This window comes from Myodes glareolus, chromosome 8 (assembly GCF_982192425.1).
Source record: "Myodes glareolus chromosome 8, mMyoGla1.1, whole genome shotgun sequence".
Lineage (NCBI taxonomy): Eukaryota > Metazoa > Chordata > Mammalia > Rodentia > Cricetidae > Myodes > Myodes glareolus.
In genome coordinates this window covers 107,341,010-107,359,478 of record NC_142033.1, presented here as the reverse complement: position 1 = coordinate 107,359,478, position 18,469 = coordinate 107,341,010, and the positions used below count along the sequence as shown (strand labels likewise).

General features: G+C 42.0%; 1 protein-coding gene across 2 annotated transcripts; it reads right to left on the bottom strand.

Annotated features, from left to right (window-relative positions):
• Positions 1-734: 734 nt before the first annotated feature.
• Positions 735-15,448, bottom strand: LOC146894004 (uncharacterized). 2 transcript variants are annotated; one of them, XM_087909297.1, is made up of 4 exons: positions 15,290-15,448; positions 6,198-6,324; positions 5,944-6,004; positions 735-4,817 (listed from the first exon to the last, which is right to left on the bottom strand). In XM_087909297.1, the coding sequence occupies exons 1-4, from the start codon at positions 15,290-15,292 to the stop codon at positions 3,263-3,265; spliced, it is 1,746 nt and encodes a 581-aa protein (XP_087765423.1). In that variant the 5' UTR covers positions 15,293-15,448; the 3' UTR covers positions 735-3,262. The 2 variants fall into 2 exon arrangements, with proteins under 2 accessions (XP_087765423.1, XP_087765424.1); XM_087909298.1 differs by lacking the exon at positions 15,290-15,448 and adding an exon at positions 15,100-15,258.
• Positions 15,449-18,469: the final 3,021 nt, after the last annotated feature.

Sequence of the window (18,469 nt, the reverse complement as noted above, 5' to 3'; positions counted from 1 at the left end):
ATGCGGTGGAGCCAACACAGGGCTGCAAGCTGGCAGGTGAAATGATTATGTGAAGGAACGAAAAAGGCAAAATATATCAGCCTGAATATTTATAGAATAGCAACTTTTAAAATCCAAAAGTATTAAAGGCCAATCTTCAGGAATCACTGTGGGCTTAGGTAAACAAGGCTGTAAAGCTTCCTTTGGCCACACGGCGGCACTGACATTCCATAAGTCGACAAACAATCCCCATTTACCAGATTTCTTTTTAATTACAAAAGCAGGATAAATCCAGGGAGAAAAGGAGGGGTTCTAGGTGGCCATTCTTATGAAGAGCATTTAAAATGTTTGAAGAAGTTAGGACTTTTCATGACAGTGAGACACATCTGCTCCTGGCAGCACCAAGCTACTTCAAGCGGAAGATGGGCATCAAAGAGGCTCCTTAGCCATTTGGGCAAGAAACTGCTCTTGTCTGGACTGCTTCACTGGACATGCAGAACTCACAGAGAAATGACTGCTGAACTTGCCTGAAGGTGAGATGGTCCTTCAGGGCTCCTGCTTCATGACTGACAGAATACAGACAATTCTCCCGCACCAGCCTTCCATGGCTTCTGCCCCATTATCCTCAGTCACTTCCTGTGTCAGGGTCCTAAGTTCATACACAACTTTGGGTCCCTGTTCCATGTGCCACTTGGCACCAATCTACATGTGGTGAGACCTGGTATAACGGAGCTGATAAATGAGGCAGACCAAAGTCACATTCATTAGCCAACTTTATTCAGAGCCCGGGACAATTTTTACTCTGAGGGTCAAGAAAGGTCACATGAGTAATTTTCTCCTGAGTTCAACTGCATACAATCGCAAGGACAAGTCACAAGTGGCAAAACCATGCTTTCCCATACAGGCATGTAAAGGATAGTTTAAACATTTAATCGAATAACAACAGCAAGCAATGAGAACTCTGAAATACACTCACTCCTGCCTGCTGCACTTGAGAGAAATATGAAAACACAGTTCAATAAAAATTCTCTGTTTTGAAGAAATGTAGGTCACAAGCCTCTTGTCCTGTTTTCTTGGAGTTCTTGCAAGCACTCAGCATTCCTCACATGACTCCCTCCATGAGCCTTGTTCCACCAACACACCCAAGAGCAATTTTAACTTATAAAAACATATACATGGGGCTGGAGAGATGGTTCAGTGGTTAAGAGCCCTGACTGTTCTTCCAGAGGACCTGGGTTCAATTTCTAGCACCCACATGGCAGCTAACAACTGTCTATAACTCCAAGGTCTGACACCCTCACACAGAGATACATGTAGGCAAAATACCAATGTATGTAAAAATAAATAAATTAAAAAAAATAAAAACATATATGAAGAAAGCCCCTTTTACAAAATGCAGACACACACACTCACACACAGGTCTGTATTGTAAAATGAGCTTTCTTCATGTATATGTTAGTTTTTCAGAAAATCAGAAAAATTTAATTTAGGTATATATATGTATATACATATATGTAAATATATCTTTGCACATTTGTTCAGCTGGTGCCCAAGGAAGCAAGAAAAGTGCACCATCTCTTCCAGAGCTGGCATTACAGGTAGTTCTTAGTCATCCGACACAAGTGCTAGGAACCAAAGATGGGTTCTGTATGGCACTATTAGGAGGTGTGGCTTTGTTGGAGCAAGTGTGCTGCTGTGGGTGTGGGCTTTGATGTCTCAAACGTGCTTAAGTCACACCCAGGGTCTGTTTACTTCTTGTCTTGGCTACAGGACCATGTCTGCCTGTACACCTCCATGCTGTATCATGATGATAATGAGCTAGACCTCGGAACTGTAAGCTAGCCCCAAATAAATGTCACTGTGGTCATGGTGTCTGTTCACAGCAACAGAAACCCATAATAAGACAGGCCCCTAACAGCAGCAATACTACTTAGTTAACTCTTCAGCTCAGAAATACGTACTTATAGTGCAGAAGGTGAAGGTGCCTCATTGCTCCTCCTACCTTCTATCGTCTGGAAGGAAAGAGAGTCCCTGCTGCTTTGTCATTGATGCATTGAATGAATTTCTATCGCTCTGTGAACACCCAATTTTGTGGTGTTGGGGTGTTGTTCTTCGGGACCTACAAAAGCTGGAACGCTGGCCATGCCCAGTAAGAACAGGTTATTGTACTTACTGTCCAGGTTCTGTGAGACCATCTGGGGCTGGGGAAGTGCAGGCCCCATTGAAGAAGTCTGTGAGGCTGGACCACCTGGGGCTAGCTACTCTTCAACTATCTGGGATGCTGATTCTTAGGGAACACCTGGGGCTGGCAAGTTGCTGGTGCTGTTTGCAGATTATTTTAAATCTGCTGGGAGAGACAGACTAGGGACAGAAGGTAAAGTTAAGGAATTTAGGGGAAAGTTTTTATCCAGAGTATATATTTGAAACTTCCTGGTATTTGGGGGAGGGGAGTCCCAACACTAGGGAAGAGGGAAAGGGAGAGATTCTACCCTCGGGAATAGGCAGGCGATGGAACTAATCTTATCTGGAGTTCATTTGACCTGCCAAAGGTGGATCCAAGTCAACACCCTAAAGTTTACAAGAATTTTTTAAGTTTACAAAAAAGATAGAAACATTTTAGATATGTTAGCATTACCACTGTTTGTAATCTGTAACTCAAATCCACATTGTAGAAAAGGCAGTAGACTCATGCCTTTGAGACATAATAAAAGCTTGGGGACCCAAAAATGATTCTAGATTAAAAGCATTAACGCCCTGTCCAGAGGAATGGATTTATGTATTTGACAGATTTCTTTTAACACGAGTGAAAAGCACTTTTAAGTGTACACACAGGGGGCTGGCTTGTTTGGGGGTTTTTCTGTCCTCCCACCAGGTCCCCACAATTGTTTAGTCCCAGAGAAAAATCACACAAAGGACTTCGTAAGTTATAAAGCTGATTGGCCCGTTAGGTCAGGCTTCTTACTGGCTAACTCTCACATCTTGATTAACCCATGTGGCTCAGTATCTTTTTCAGTGGGGCAGCTCACATCCTACTGCTTCGGTGATCTGGGCAGGAGTGGAAGGAATCAACTTCCTCCTCCCCAGAATTCTCCTGCTCTCCTTGCATCATTTCCACTTCTTGTCTGTTTTTCCCACCTACACCTCCTGCCTGGCCAATCAGCGTTTATTTAAAACATGATTGACAGAATACAGACAATTCTCCTGCACCATAGGATTTTTTATTACTATTACCTTTTTGATGTGTCTGAAGATTACATTGAACTTGAAAGTTTCAGTGCAGCAATTATATATAGTGTTTTCCGCCAGTATGACTCCTTTCATGTTTTTCAAAGTTTCTGTGTCTTGTAAAGGCTTTACCACATTGATTACATTTGTAAGGTTTCACTGCTGCATGAGTTCTTCGATGTATTTGAAGACTACGATGACTTATAAAGGCTTCACCACATTGATTACATTCATAGGGCTTCTCTTCAGTATGATTTTTTACATGAATTCGAAGACTATTGGAATGTGCAAAGGCTTTACCACACTGATCACATATATAGGGCTTTTCTCCAGTATGAATTCTTTCATGTATTTTAAGATAATTACGACTTGCAAAGGGTTTATCACACTGACTGCATTTATAGGGTTTCTCTCCAGTGTGGATTTTATAATGATTTTGAAGACGACTGAAATGTGGAAAGGCTTTATCACATTGATTACATTTATAGGGTTGGTCTCCGGTATGAATCCTTTCATGTGTTTTAAGAGAACCGCAATTTGCAAAGGCTTTACCACACTGACTACATTCATAGGGTTTCTCTCCAGTATGGTGTCTGAAATGGTTTTGAAGATGAATGAATTGTGCAAAGGCTTTATCACACTGATTACATTCATAAGGTTTCACTCCTGTATGAGTATTTTCATGTATTTGAAGCTTATGGCGACTTATAAAGGCTTTACCACACTGATTACATACATAGGGTTTCTCTCCAGTATGAATTCTTTCATGTGTTTTAAGATCACTGCGACATACAAAGGATTTACCACATTGATTACATACATGGGATTTCTCCCCAGTATGAGATTTTTCATGATTTCGGTGACTATTTAAAAACATAAAAGCTTTACCACACCAACTACATACATAGGGTTTCTCTCCAGTATGAATTCTTCCATGTATTTTAAGATATTGGCGACTTCCAAAGGTTTTACCACATTGATGACATTCATAGGGTTTCTCTCCAGTATGGTTTCTGAAATGGCTTTGAAGATGACTGAAATGTATAAAGGCTTTACCACATTGATTACATACATAGGGTTTCTCTCCAGTATGAATTTTTTCATGTGTTTTAAGATCACTGCGACATGCAAAGGCTTTACCACATTGATTACATACATGGGGTTTCTCCCCAGTATGAGATTTTTCATGATTTCGGTGACTGCTTAAATACATAAAAGCTTTACCACACCGACTACATACATAGGGTTTCTCTCCAGTATGAATTCTTCCATGTATTTTAAGATATTGGCGACTTCCAAAGGCTTTACCACATTGATTGCATTCATAGGGTTTCTCTCCAGTATGGATTTTGTAATGGCTTTGAAGATGACTGAAATGTATAAAGGCTTTACCACATTGATTACATTCATAGGGTTTCTCTCCAGTATGAATGTTTTCAAGATATTGAAGACTAGTGAAATATGCGAAGTCTTTTCTACCTTGATTAAGTTTATAGGGTTGTACTTTCACATGAGTTCTTTGGTATAATTGTAAAGATCTAAAGTTTTTATCATGTTGATTATATTCACAGAGATCTTCTTCATTATGGGTTCCTTTGTGTGTTTGAAGATACCTGTGAAGGTTAAAGACTTTAGTAGATAGTTCATATTTATCACTTCCTTTTACCATATGAGCTTTTTCAGAACAGAACTGGAAGAACAAAGAATTTTACCACACTGGCTGCATGCATAACATTTTTCTATACTCTGAGTCATACTACATGTGCGAAGTGAACCAATGTAGACAGAAGAATTCTCACATTCCTTGTACTCATAAGTTTTTTTTTTTTAAAAAAAAAACACAACAATGTGAGTTTGTTGATGTACTCCCAGTGTAGTTGGAAAACAAATGAATTGTAAATTTGTATCACATTCACCAAATCTACTCCTATAGTGGGAACTACTACATATTTAACTGTTGGTTACACTGCTTCTTTTCATATCTCTTATTTTCAGGTATCTATAGAACAACAAACAAAAGTCTTTCACATTGCATTCACACAATCTAAGTTTTTGTTCCTCATAGAGAGATGTGGTATAGGGATTAAGGTTTTTCCACCATGACAACCTTCTTGACACTCATCAACTGTTCCTCTCAATAAATTATGGTAAGTCTCTCTGTAAGTATATGGGCAACACTAGCTTTACTATGGACTATATGCATATAAAAGGTCTTGGACAGGGCTGGAGAGATGGCTCAGAGGTTAAGAGCACTGGCTGCTCTTCCAGGGGTCCTGAGTTCACTTCCCAGCAACCACATGGTGGCTCACAACCACTTATAGTAAGATCTGGTGCCTTCTTTTGGCCTGCAGGGAACATTTAGGCAGAACACTACATACATAGTAAATAAATAAATCTTAATAAAAAAAGGTCTTGGCTACTGGTCCCCCTAATTAAGGGACTCCTATATGATACTTACATGGTATGAAACAAAAAGGATAAACAGTTCTACAAAATGGATCTCATGGGGCTATATATATAATTAAAGTGTCATGTGTTAACACATTGTTTCACTGTCTTCTTTCTTAGAGGAATGCCTTGGAAATAGATCACCCTCCTGACACTGAGGTACATTGGTTTGTGAGAATTTAATAATCACCATAAAGCTGTGCTTATTTAGTGTTGTCTTTTCTTAAAGTTTCAGGGAAAACTGAGATTTCTTCAGAGGTACATATATATCAGTTTGCATACAAAAATTACCTTTCATGTCTTCTAGAACTTTGACAATGTTCTTCAATATTCTGGTTTTCCCATTTGCAGCCTAAAATACAGTACCAGAAAATGTATGATATATTACAGCAAACTGCAAAATTTAAGTCACTATCTTTGTTGAACCTGAGAACCATGCCTGATTTATTCATGACATACTTCCTGCAATCCCAGGAAAGCATCAACAATCAAGAAATGCTTGTCCACTTATTGTTAAAAAGTAACAAAAACCCCAGCAGTCTTACCTACAGCAGTGAGGTTCCAGTAGGTCTCCAGCATCACATCTTTGTACAGACTCTTCTGGGAAGGATCCAGCAAAGTCCACTCTTCATGCGTGAAGTTCACGTGCACATCCTCATAGGTCACTGCATCCTAAAGTATCCCACATATATACAAAATAGAAATGATGAGACTGCATTGTAAATTGAGAATCTATTTACATGAGTCTGTATGATCCATACACTTATTCCATGTCACAGAATTTCAAATGCAGTCACGAAGATGTTTTAGAAGAAAATATAAAAGGAAGATCATGCCTCTCGTTTCTATGCCCGCTGAATAGGTTATAGCATTGCAAGAGAAATGACTATTAGCAGATATACAGAGAGACATGCAAACAGTATGATGAGGAAACAACAGCAAAATTGTATCAAAAATCCTAATTTAAACAAGAACGAGCAAGATGCACATGGTGGTGTAAACCTTTAATTCCAAAACTCAGGAGGCAGAGATAGGTGACTCTCTGAGATTTGAGGCCAGCCTGGTCTACAGAGCAAGTTCCAGGATAGTCAAAGCTGTTATATAGTGAGATTCTGTCTGAAAAAAAAAAAAAAAACCCAAAAACAACAACAACAAAAATTTAAAAAAGCAATCTAATGTGTGTTGGCTAGTTTTATGCCAACTTGATACAAGTCAAAGTTATCTGAGAGGAGGAAATCAACTGAGGAAATGCCTCAATATGATTGAGCTGTAGGCAAGCCTGTAGGACATTTTCTACTTTTTAATGTTTTTTTAATTAGAATTTCTTTAAAAAAATATCAATCCAAATTCCCACTCCCTCCCCTCCTCCCATTCCCTCCACCCACCCTCCCACCCACCCCTCTCTAATCCTAAGAGAGTATAAGGCACTTTGCTTTCTGGAAGGTCCAAGACCCTCCCTATTACATCTAGTCTGAGCAAGGTATACATCCCAAAAAGGATCCCCAAAAAAATAGGATCCCAAAAAGCCTGTACATGCAGTAGAGAAAAATCCTGGTGCCACTGACAGTGGTCCCTCAGTCTACCCCAGCCATGCAACTGTCAGCCACATTCAGAGGAACTAATTTGGTCCTATGCTTGTTCCTTTCCAGTCCAGTGGAGAGTTTCAATTAGCTCAGGTAGACTGTTTCAGTGGATGAACCCTTCATGATCTTGACCTCTATGGTCATATTCTCATTCCTTCTACTCTTCAACTGGACCTTGGGAGCTTAGTCCAGTGCTCTGATGTGAGTCTCTGCCTCTGTTTCCATCTGTTGTTGGATGAAGGTTCTAGGGTGATATTTAAGATATTCATCAGTCTGACTGCAAGTCAAGGCCAGTTCAGGCACCCTCTCCTCTATTGCTTAGGGTCTTAGCTGGGGTCATCTGTGTGGATTCCTGGGACTTTTTCTAGAGCCAGGTTTCTTGTTAACCCCATAAGGGCTCCCTCAATCAAAGATATCTCTTTCCTTGCTCTCATATCCGTCCTTCCTCCATCTTGACTATCCAATTCCCCCAAGCTCTCCTCAACCCTCCCCTTCTTCCCTCCTCTTTCTCTTCTACCCTCCCCTTCCTTCTATCCCCAACACCCATGCTCCCACTTTTGTCAGGAGATCTTGTCAGTGTCCAATTTCCAGGTGGGTCTATATACGTTTTTCTTCGGGTTCACCTTATTACTTAGCTTCTCTAGGATCATGAACTATAGGCTCAGTGTCCTTTGTATAAAAGTGGATACACTTATGAGTGAGTACATACCATATTGATTTTTTTGGGTCTTGGTTACCTCATTCAGAATAGTGTTTTCTAATTTCATCCATTTGCATGCAAAATTGAAGATGTCATTGTTTTTTACCACTGAGTAGCATTCTAATGTGCAAATGTACCATACTTTCTTTATTCATTCTTCAGTTGAGGGGCATCTAGGTTACTTCCAGGGTCTGGCTATTACAAATAATGCTGCTATGAACATAGTTGAACAAATGCTTTTGTAGTATGATTGAACATCTTTTGGGTATATTCCCAAGAATGGTATTGCTGGATCCTGAGGTAGGTTGATTCCCAATTTTCTGAGAAACTGCCATACTGACTTCCACAATAGCCACAAATAACATAAAATATCTTGGGGTAACACTAACCAAGGAAGTGAAAGACCTATTTGAAAAGAACTTTAAGTCATTAAAGAAAGAAATTAAAAGAGATACCAGAAAATGGAAAAGTCTCCCATGCTCTTGGATAGAAGAACCAACATAGTAAAAATGGCAATCCTACCAAAAGCAAATCTATAGATTCAATGCAATCCCCATCAAAATCCCAACATCACAGACCTTGAAAGAACAACAACCAACTTCATATGGAAAAACAAAAAACCCAGGATAGCCAAAACAATCCTGTAGAATAAAGGAACTGCCAGAGGCATTACCATTCCTGACATCAAGCTCTATTACAGATCTACAATAGTGAAAACAGCGACATTGACCAATGGAATTGGATTGAAGACCCAGATATTAATCCATACATCCATGAACACCTGATTTTTGACAAAGAAGCTAAAATTATACAACGGAAGAAAGAAAGCATCTTTAATAAAGGGTGCTGGCATACTGGATATCAACCTGTAGAAGAATGAAAATAGGTCCATATCTATCATTATGTACAAAATTCACGACTAAATGGATTAAAGAACTCAATATAACTCCGACTACAATGAACTTGATAGATGAGAGAGTGGGAAGTAGCCTTCAATGCATGGGCACAGGAGAACACTTCCTAAATATAACCCCAGTAGCACAGACACTAAAATCAACAATAAATAAATGGGACCTCCTGAAACTGAGAAGCTTCTGTAAAGCAAAGGACACAGTCAATAAGACAAAAAGGCAGCCTATTGAATGGGAAAAGATCTTCACCAACCCCACATCAGACAGATGTCTGATCTCCAAAATATATGAAGAACTCAAGAAATTAGACATTAAAATTCTAAATAACTCAATTCAAAAATGGAGTACTGAACTAAACAGAGAATTCTCAACAGAAGAATTTCAAATGGCCAAAAGATACTTCCGGAAAATGCTATCAGGGAAATGCAAATCAAAACAACTCTGAGATACCATCTTACACCTGTCAGAATGGCTAAGATCAAACACACTAATGATAGCTTATGATAGAGAGGATGTAGAGTAAGGGGAACACTCATCCATTGCTGGTGGAAATGCAAACTTGTGCAACCACTTTAGAAATCCGTAGGGCATTTTCTTAATTACTGGTTATCAGAGAGGGCCCAGTCCACTGTGAGCAGTTCCATCCATGGGCTGGTGGTCCTAGGTTCTACAGAAAGCAGGCTGAGCAAGCCAGTAAGCAGTACCCCTCCATGGGCTCTGCATCAATTCCTGCCTCCAGGTTCCTGACCTGGTTTCCTTTGATGTACATTGATTATAAAGCATAAGCCAAACAAATCCCTTCTTCTGCAACTTCCTTTTTAGTCATGGTGCTTTATCACAGTAATGGAAAACCTAAGGACTAACATTAACATTAACTAACTTCCTAATCCTCTATAATGGTTAGAATTGGAAGGCTTATGTGAATTTGTATTAGCGTAGAGCCAGACTTGGGAGAGTACACACCCAAGAGAATCAAGAGAACAGATGGCAGGGTGCTAGACAACATGCTGCCAGCGAGCAGGCTGCGCTGGGTCTTAACACCTCACCTCACACTACCAACTCCGTCCTGGGACATCCAAAGTTACTTGAGACTTTTCTGGCCCACATTGATTTCCATCTTTGTATCGCCCTATGCATGCCCTGGGAACCCATGCTTTTACATGAATTTTCTGTGCATTGAAAAAAACAAGACATGGAAAATAATATCCTAATATTGTTTCTTTCTCAGTTATTTTAGATATTTTCTGTGTCCTATAGTCTTTAAATTATGAGTTATTAATCCCACATCACACATGATAAATTATACTGTACCTTTTCTAACACAGGCAACTTGACTTATAGAAAGTCATCTCTAAAGGGGAAATTCTGAGTCATGTCATGTTCGACTTCTACTTAGATTGAGAATATGACAGGGATATTTTGAGAAAAATAATAGGGATTGACAGATTGTAAATTTGTAGAGCAAACAGACCCCACTCAATGAATTCAAAACATTGTCGGGGGTGGGGGTGGGGCTGGAGAGATGGTTCAGTGGTTAAGAGCATTGCCTGCTCTTCCAAAGGTCCTGAGTTCAATTCCACATGGTGGCTCACAACCATCTGTAATGAGGTCTGGTGCCCTCTTCTGGCCTGCAGACATAGACACAGACAGAACATTGTATACATAATAATAATAATAATAATAATAATAATAATAATAAAAAATACATTGTCAGGTCTACCAAAAAGGTCAATCCAGGTTTTAAAGGGAACCAGTTTGTCAAGCAAGGCTTTGACTTATCCTCATATTGATGGACAAGTAGTACAAAAAAGGTTACAGGAGTCTGAGAGTTCTCTCAAGTCCATGTGACACCAGAGGATCAGCTGCACAACTGGCCTTGACAGGAGAGAAAAAATTACTTTTGGTCACGCATAGTCTTCAGCACTCAGCAGGAAATTTTAACCAAAAACTAAAATACTTGGTAACAACTCAAGGGATCATACTCCACAGATATTAAGTCTAAGTCTACAGGAGATAGTACTTAGACAAATATATCTCACTAATATATATATATTTATAAAAAGATGTTTCTCAGATATACGACATCAGACTTTGGCTCACTGAAGCACAGCTAATGGAGACCAGTCAGTACTGTTTTAACATAAACACGAAATGATGGTAAATATCTCTTCTCTTCCTATTTAGAAGCCATATGAGAAGGGCACCATGTTGACTTTTAGCTCATACAACAGCTGTTAAAGGAATGAAAGCTAATGGCGAGTTCACTGTCCTGGAGATTAACCTTAGCGACATAAGAAAACCAGGAAGGACAGCCTGGGCATTTTAATCCCTTTAAAACACCAGTCAAGGACCCACTTTCCTATCTACATCTGACAGATGGGTCTTATAAAGAGGACCTCTGGTGTAGTGTCCAGTTACTGCCACCTGACACCCCAAATAGCTGGAAGAAGCCAGGTCAGTTGTTGCTCCAATCCCGGTACGGGCACTTCTTCAGAGAGGTAGAGATATAAAAAAGAGGTAGAAATTGGCTAGGCCACGTAGGGTAAAAAGTCTTCAAACAACAGAATCAGTGTGTTCTTGACAGAGGGGTCATTGAAACCCTTAGCAGTTTTGTCCTTATCAGAGGTCAACAAAGCCAACAGCGTTTGGGAGTTCTGGATTTCTGAGCTAAGTGATTCTAGGGACTTTATGAAGGAGTAAAATTAGAAGTAGTGGTGAAGGCCTGCTAATGGATAAGGTCCTATGACACAGAGAACAGAAGCTCTGGCCTGCATAAAGGTCTAAAATTAAATGAGGACGGGCTAATGCCTCCACCTAGAAACCAACCCTAAAAAGCAGGGAGACTCACCTTAAGCCATACCAATAAAATAGATGCAATAATTAATTCTATGTGCTAGGTGCTTGTCTTGGTATTGTTCAATCAAATAATACCAAACAGGGACAGTGGACTGGTGAGATGGCTCAGCCTTTAAATGCTAGGCTCACAACCAAAAATTAAACTGGTATACTCCTTTCCTATTGCAATTTCTTATTCAAATATAGGACAGAGTGCAAACAACTTAGAGTTTGAAGAAAAGGGTGTTTTTAAAAAACATAGGTAGGGGACTGAAGAGACTGACAGCAGTTGAGAGAACTGGCTGCTCTTCCTGAGGACCCAGGTTCAATTCCCAGCACCCACAAGGCAGCTCATAGTTGTTTGTAACTCTAGTTCCAGGGGCCTCACACCAATGCATATAAAATAAACTTAAATAAATTAAAAATAATAGGTCAAATTCAAATAGGATCACCAAAACAAAAGAAGGCTAAGACTTTGAAGGCAAGGAGGGGTTTATGGAGGGCTGGGAGCAAGGAAAGGGAAAGGCCAGATGATGGAAATATAACTTCACAAAATTATTTTAAAGCTTCTAAACCAGCTCATGGGCCCATGTGCTGAAGGGACTGACAATCTATGATGGAACACACCAAAGATACCTTAACTGATAAATGTCCTGATAAACGTTCATTACCACAGACCAGGCAATCAAGAATTTGGATAGAGAAGTGAATTTCCTTCTAGAAACCAAATTACCATAGTTACACTAGTTCAACCAGAGCAGAAGAGCTGGACAAATTTGTGTGGTCCTGCCTAACTGGCCTGTGATTTTTCCGGCTTAACAATCACGTAAAATTGATGATAGAACTACTCACAGTTAATTCACACTGCAGACAAAACCGGAATCCTTTCAACCTCCTTCCTGCCACCTCCATTTCTCTGCTGTGACTATACCAGCTTGCCCGTTGACAATGGACTCAGATTCTTACAGGTTCCTCTGCATTAGCAAATCCCTAATAAAAGTCTGGGTGCTATGAGGACACTCATTCCCTTGTCTTTTTCCTTCTCACTGACCTGCATACCTGTATTCCCAGTACTGGGTGGCAGAGGCAGGTTTAGATGTTCAAGGCAGGTCTCAATGGCATAGTATCAGGCAAGCCTGGGCTATATGGCACCTTGCTCTTTTTTTTTTTTTAAAGATTTATTTATTTATTATGTATACAGTGTTCTGTCTGTCTGTATGCTTGCTGGACATGAAGAGGGCGCCAGATCTCATTACAGATGGTTGTGAGCCACCATGTGGTTGCTGGGAATTGAACTCAGGACCTCTGGAAGAGCAGTCAGTGCTCTTAACCTCTGAGCCATCTCTCCAGCCCCCCACCTTAAAATGAATGAATAACCAATTGAGAAACATCAAATGAAGTTCTTATTTCTTTCTTGTTTTGAAGTTTTTAGAGAGGGGTTTCACTGTGTATCCCTGGCTGTGATGCTACTTGCTCTGTAGACCTGGCTGGTCTCAAACTCACAGAGATCTGCCTGCCTCTGCCTCCTGAGTGCTGGGATTAAAGGCCTGCAGTGCCACCACCAGGAATAAAGTTCTTGATAACTGGAGAACAGAAGTGATACTGTGGTGGTTTGAATGAGAATGGCCTTCACATGCCTTTATGACTGAATACTCAGTCATCAGAGAATGGTACTGTTTGAGAGGGATTAGGAGGTGTGGCTAATCCCTCCTAATAGGCGTGAGCTTGTTGGGGGAAGTGTCTCATTGCAGGTGGACTTTGAGGTTTCAAGGGCCCAAGCATGGCCCAGTGGCCTTCTTGCTGCCTGTGGATCCAATGTAGAACTCTCAAGTACTTTCTCCAGGACCATGTCTGCCTGCCTGTCACCATGTTCCTCGCCACGGTGACAATAAACTAAACCTTTGAAACTATAAGCCAGGCCCAATTAAATGTTTTCCTTTACAACACTTGCCATGGCCAAGGTGTCTCTTCATAGCAACAGAACACTAACATAGATACCAACAGCCAGGGTGTAAAAGACTTAAAAATAAGCTGAAAGAACACTTACCTATACTGACTGAACTAGAGCAGGTCCTTTCCTGGTGGAGGGAATGTCATTACTGCATGTATGACCTTCTTTATAACATGTGTAAAATGTTAGCTGCTGAGCGCTGTATGCCGACACACAAGCCACAGGCAAACGCCTGTGTCTCAGTCCTCTGCCACGTTTGCACGTACCAACGTGAGAGAGTCGCCCATTGGAAACTTCAGAGGCTGGAGGTAAGCTCCCCAGTGTGTACACCCAGTAATTTGGTTTGCACTCATCATATGCTGTGAATGAACACGGAGAAAGTACACTGAAGTTCACTCACCCTGTGAACTCCTCCAACAGCGGCCCCTGCAGCTCACTGTCTTAAATGTTCTCCATGGAGAAGCCATGCTCCAAATACAAACAATTTTCCTGTTACTGAAATGGACAGCCCGCCCTGTGAGTCAGATGGGTAGATTTAGCACTGTGTGGTGCTACAAACTTTTAACCCAAGAACTGAACAGCGGATTCAGGGGGACAGCAACGTTAATGGACATTGGGATCCAGACAACCTTGGAGCACACTGAGACCTTAATAAAGAAAAATCTCTTCAATAGTAAGTCTCCAGCTCTGGCTGACACCCTAAGAGGATGGGTCCAGGAACAAACAGATCTGCTAACTCACATACACCACAGGCTTATGTACCCCACATGTGCTGTCAACCTGGAGAAATGTTGCTTACTGCCCCCTGCTCAGTTTGCTTCCTTATGCAACTTGGGATCATCTGCCCAGGGTGGCCCCACCCACAGTGGGATGGGTCCTATTGCATCTAACTACTAATCAAAAAACACCCTATAGCTTTGCTACAGGCCAGTCTGACTCTAGCTGACCAAATCTGACCAGCAAACCTACTGCGTCGTCTCCCAAGCCCCAAACACGGATTTTTAAAGCAAACCTCAACTCTCCTGACACTGGCTTTTCAGCATGTACTTGTGCACAGGCACACATCAGATTTTGAAAGTCTGGCAAGTTTAGCACTGGAGAGATGACCCAGCAGTTACCACCACTTCTTGTTCTTTCAGAAGCCCTGGGTCTGGTTCCCACTACTAGCGTAGTGGCACACAATCATCCCTATATCCTGCTGCAGGGGATTGAAGTCTGGCCTTACTGACACACGTGACTGGACCACGCAGTTGTGTTAATGATACAGACTTTACGCCCTGCACAGGACTAACTGCTGACGGATCCTACACCTGAATGTTCAGTGCCAAGTGCGGAACTCCTAGAAGACGCTAGAGGAACCAGGGCTCTGCGAGTTAGCGAATCTGCCTATCCGGGAGACAATGAAAGTGGGGCACGCACGTGCCCTGCATGCTGACGTCACAATAAGGAACTATTTACACAGCATACCCATCTCCGTGTTCTGCGCAGTCGCAGATGGAAGATATTCAGAGTCCACAGGACCCGGGAACTGCAGGCTCAGCGGGGACCTCACGTGACCACACGGGCGCCGCGTCCGCCGCCGGTTCCCATAGCCCCGGGAGGACCCCATACCGGCTCCCGCGGCTCCTCCCGCGTGTGGACGGCGGCCCTCGCTCACCATGGCGGATTCCAAGCTCGCCCCGCTCTCCCCACAGCTCCCGACCGAGGGTCACAGCGCAGAACACACGGAACACGTTAGTCTCCCTCAGATCTGGCGCCACGGAGCGCGCCGCATGGCGGACCGGAAGTGACCGCCCCATTTTGCCCTTTTGACTGGCAGTCCGCCTGGAAGCCCTGATTGGGTAGTGTGATCTGAGTGACAGAAAGAGCTGGGGCGGAACAGAGAGAGATAGAAAGGGAGTGGGAGGTGGGAAGAGGGGGAGAAGGAAAAGAGAGAGAGAGAGAGAGAGAGAGAGAGAGAGAGAGAGAGAGAGAGAGAGAGAGAGAGAGAGAGAGAGAGAGAGAGAGAGAGAGAGAGGCAAGGCAGCCTGCGGGGTGAGGTGCAGGAATCCCACCATCCTTGCTAGACAGAGAAGTGTGGTATCTTGAACTTCTGAAGGGACCAGCCACCTGCCCTCAATTCTGATCCCCTTCTGGGGATTTTAGGACCCATTTTGGGGGCATTTGTGAGGTTTTGCTATAAAAATGAAAAGGACAAAGGAAACTTGTCTGTTTCTCAGGCCAGCTGTGAAAACATGCCATTATTTTTATTTTTGTAAATACAAAGTTTGATTAAAAATGCACCAGAAATATCCAGTCTCTTAAACTATAATTTTGTAGAAAAGACAAATCACTGTAAAAACAGAATTTTAGTCAACTGAACCCTATGGAGTCAAAGTTAGTTTTTTACTTAATAACTCCAAACTTAATATAGAACCTTATAATAGTCAGATGACCAAATTATACATATTTTGCTGCCTGCTTTACATATGAGTCAACAGATTTATATTTCTTTCAATTCTGCATTTCTAGTGAAAATTAAGTAGGCCACATTAGAATAAGAATTTTTACATCATGTTCCTAGTGTTTCATTTTCTTTGTGAGAGTCTCACTCTGTAGCCCTCGCTGAACGGACCTCACTATGCAGACCAGGCTAGCCTAACAGTCATAAAGATCAGTTTCCCTCTGATGCAGAGAGCTCAGATTAAAGGCCTGCCCGACTTCTATTCATTCTGCACATTTATTAATGAAATAAACAGAAGCCTGGTATGGCACACAACTGAGCTCTGTCCTGAGGACATTGTACCAGGGAGACCACTGTGAGAGTTAGGCAAGCCTGGGATATAAGTGAGACCCTTTCTCAAACGGTGAACACGTGCAGCTGCTGCCACCCCAGCATTTTGGTCACTAGTGTCCTGGAGTCCACGTGGGACTATGGCACCCTGGCCTTTGCCCCAAGTCCACAGACCACTTTAGACATCTCTGTGTGGAGTCCATGACGGTGGTGATGCAGAGCTCACAGCAGGGACAATGGCAGGAAGAGTCGGAGTCCAGCTGCTCTGCTGCTGTGCTCCACTACTTTGGGGAGGAATTGCATCCCGTGTCCTGCTTGCAGGCCTTCCACTGAGGAGTCCTTAAAGCCATGCTAATGTGTGACTGGCATGTTCAGCCTGTCACACTACATGACTTCTGGCTCAGGTGTGGGAGCCCATGTTTGACTTAGTTTCCATGTGGAGTCATTTCTGACTTAAAGAAGTCATTTAAGTTCAAGTTTGCCTGCTCTACTTTTTCCAGTAACCTTGAGGGCTGAAAGGAATGTCTGTGTCAGTTCATAAAAAGAGTATTTTTGCCCAGATGAAAGAGCGCATTTTTCTATTAAGATCTGAACTGGTGTGTGCCAGCCAGAGGCACTCTTCGCTAGAGATTAGAAGTTGTTTAGCTGAGTGAGATAGTGCACCTGCTTGAGCTTCCTCCCAAGTACAGTACAGGGAGGTGGGCAGCTGACTGGACTGCCCTTTCTTCTGCCTTCTGACTGTATTTAGTATATATGCTGGCTGAGAAACAAACTTGGGGCTGATTGCTAGTTACCTTCAGTCCTCCAGGATAGACCTGTGTTTCTGTCTTCATTTCTCTTAATCTGCCATTTCCTACAGCCTTGCGCCCCCTCCCAGGTATCCCTTGCTGATGCCTGTCTGAGTGGGCTCTGACACCCAGGTAATCTAGTTTTCCACGAGTATCTCATTTGTACCTGAACTTGGAAAATGACAGGTGCAGTCACATGCTAGTGCTGATTACAGAAGTGGTTGGCCAGTCATGGACAGCCCCTGGATATGTTAGAGGTGCATGTGGTATATTGTCACAGCACGTAAACAATTCTTTAAAAGATTGGCATGCAGAAGGTAATGGGTGACTGAAGATGGCTTTCCCTTCCCAGATGACCCTGATGGGGCCAAAAATCTTCACTTCCAACTCTCTGAGCATCTGGCAGCTTTAAAGCATAAGCTTATTCTTGATAGAGGTTTCTGTTTTGCCCAATCCTGCAGCCATTCATCCCCAAAAGAAACACACAGAGGTCTACATTAATTATAAACTGGTTGGCCTATTAGCTCAGGCTTCTTATTAACTCTTCAACCTACATTCACCTATATTTCTTGTCTGCCTTAGCCATGTGGCTTGGTACCTTTTATCAGTGAGGCATTCTTGCTTCCTCTGTGCCTGTGTGAGGCCTGCAGACTGAGTCTTTCTTTTTTCCAGAATTCTCCTGTTCTCATCGCACCACCTCTGCTTCCTGCCTGGCTTTCGGAACGTGCAGCCTGAACCATAAAATCTTAAGTCAATATCTAGTAAAGGATACTGTGAAAGTAGGCTGCTTAGGAGCCAATGCTACCTGTTAATCAAAGTACATGATATAGAGATTGAGGCAGCAATGCCCGGATTCTCACAAATGCAAAGGACAAAGAGCCGAACACAGAAAACATCAAGGCAAAGTCACCGCCCATCACTGTGGATGCCGTTCTGAGATGAACGTCTCTATTGTGTTTGTCTAACCTCAGAGCAAGGCTGATTTGCCTCTGAGCAGACCTACGACTTCCATGCCATACCAAAATGAGATCTCTCTAAATAGCTCTGACTGCTGGCTGGCTTGGGATAGTGTCATCGTTATAGAGAATTCCATTCTCTTATTTAATTTGAATTTTATTTTTATTCATTTTCATTAAAATGTAACTGCGTCACTTTTCTCCTTCCCTTTTCTCCATTCATCCCATCCTTTGTTCCCTCCTTCCATCTCCTTCTCTGCCTCCCAAATTTCAAATTGATTGTCTCCTTTTCTTTATTCTGATGCATGTGTAAGATTAAA

What these genes read in the sequence shown, in the direction of transcription:
- LOC146894004 (XM_087909297.1), bottom strand. An exon ending in CTGGAACCTCACTGCTGTAG is followed by an intron (nt 6,005 to 6,197) that starts GTAAGACTGCTG and finishes ACTGTATTTTAG; the next exon opens with GCTGCAAATGGGAAAACCAG. An exon ending in AGTTCTAGAAGACATGAAAG is followed by an intron (nt 4,818 to 5,943) that starts GTAATTTTTGTA and finishes TAACCTTCACAG; the next exon opens with GTATCTTCAAACACACAAAG.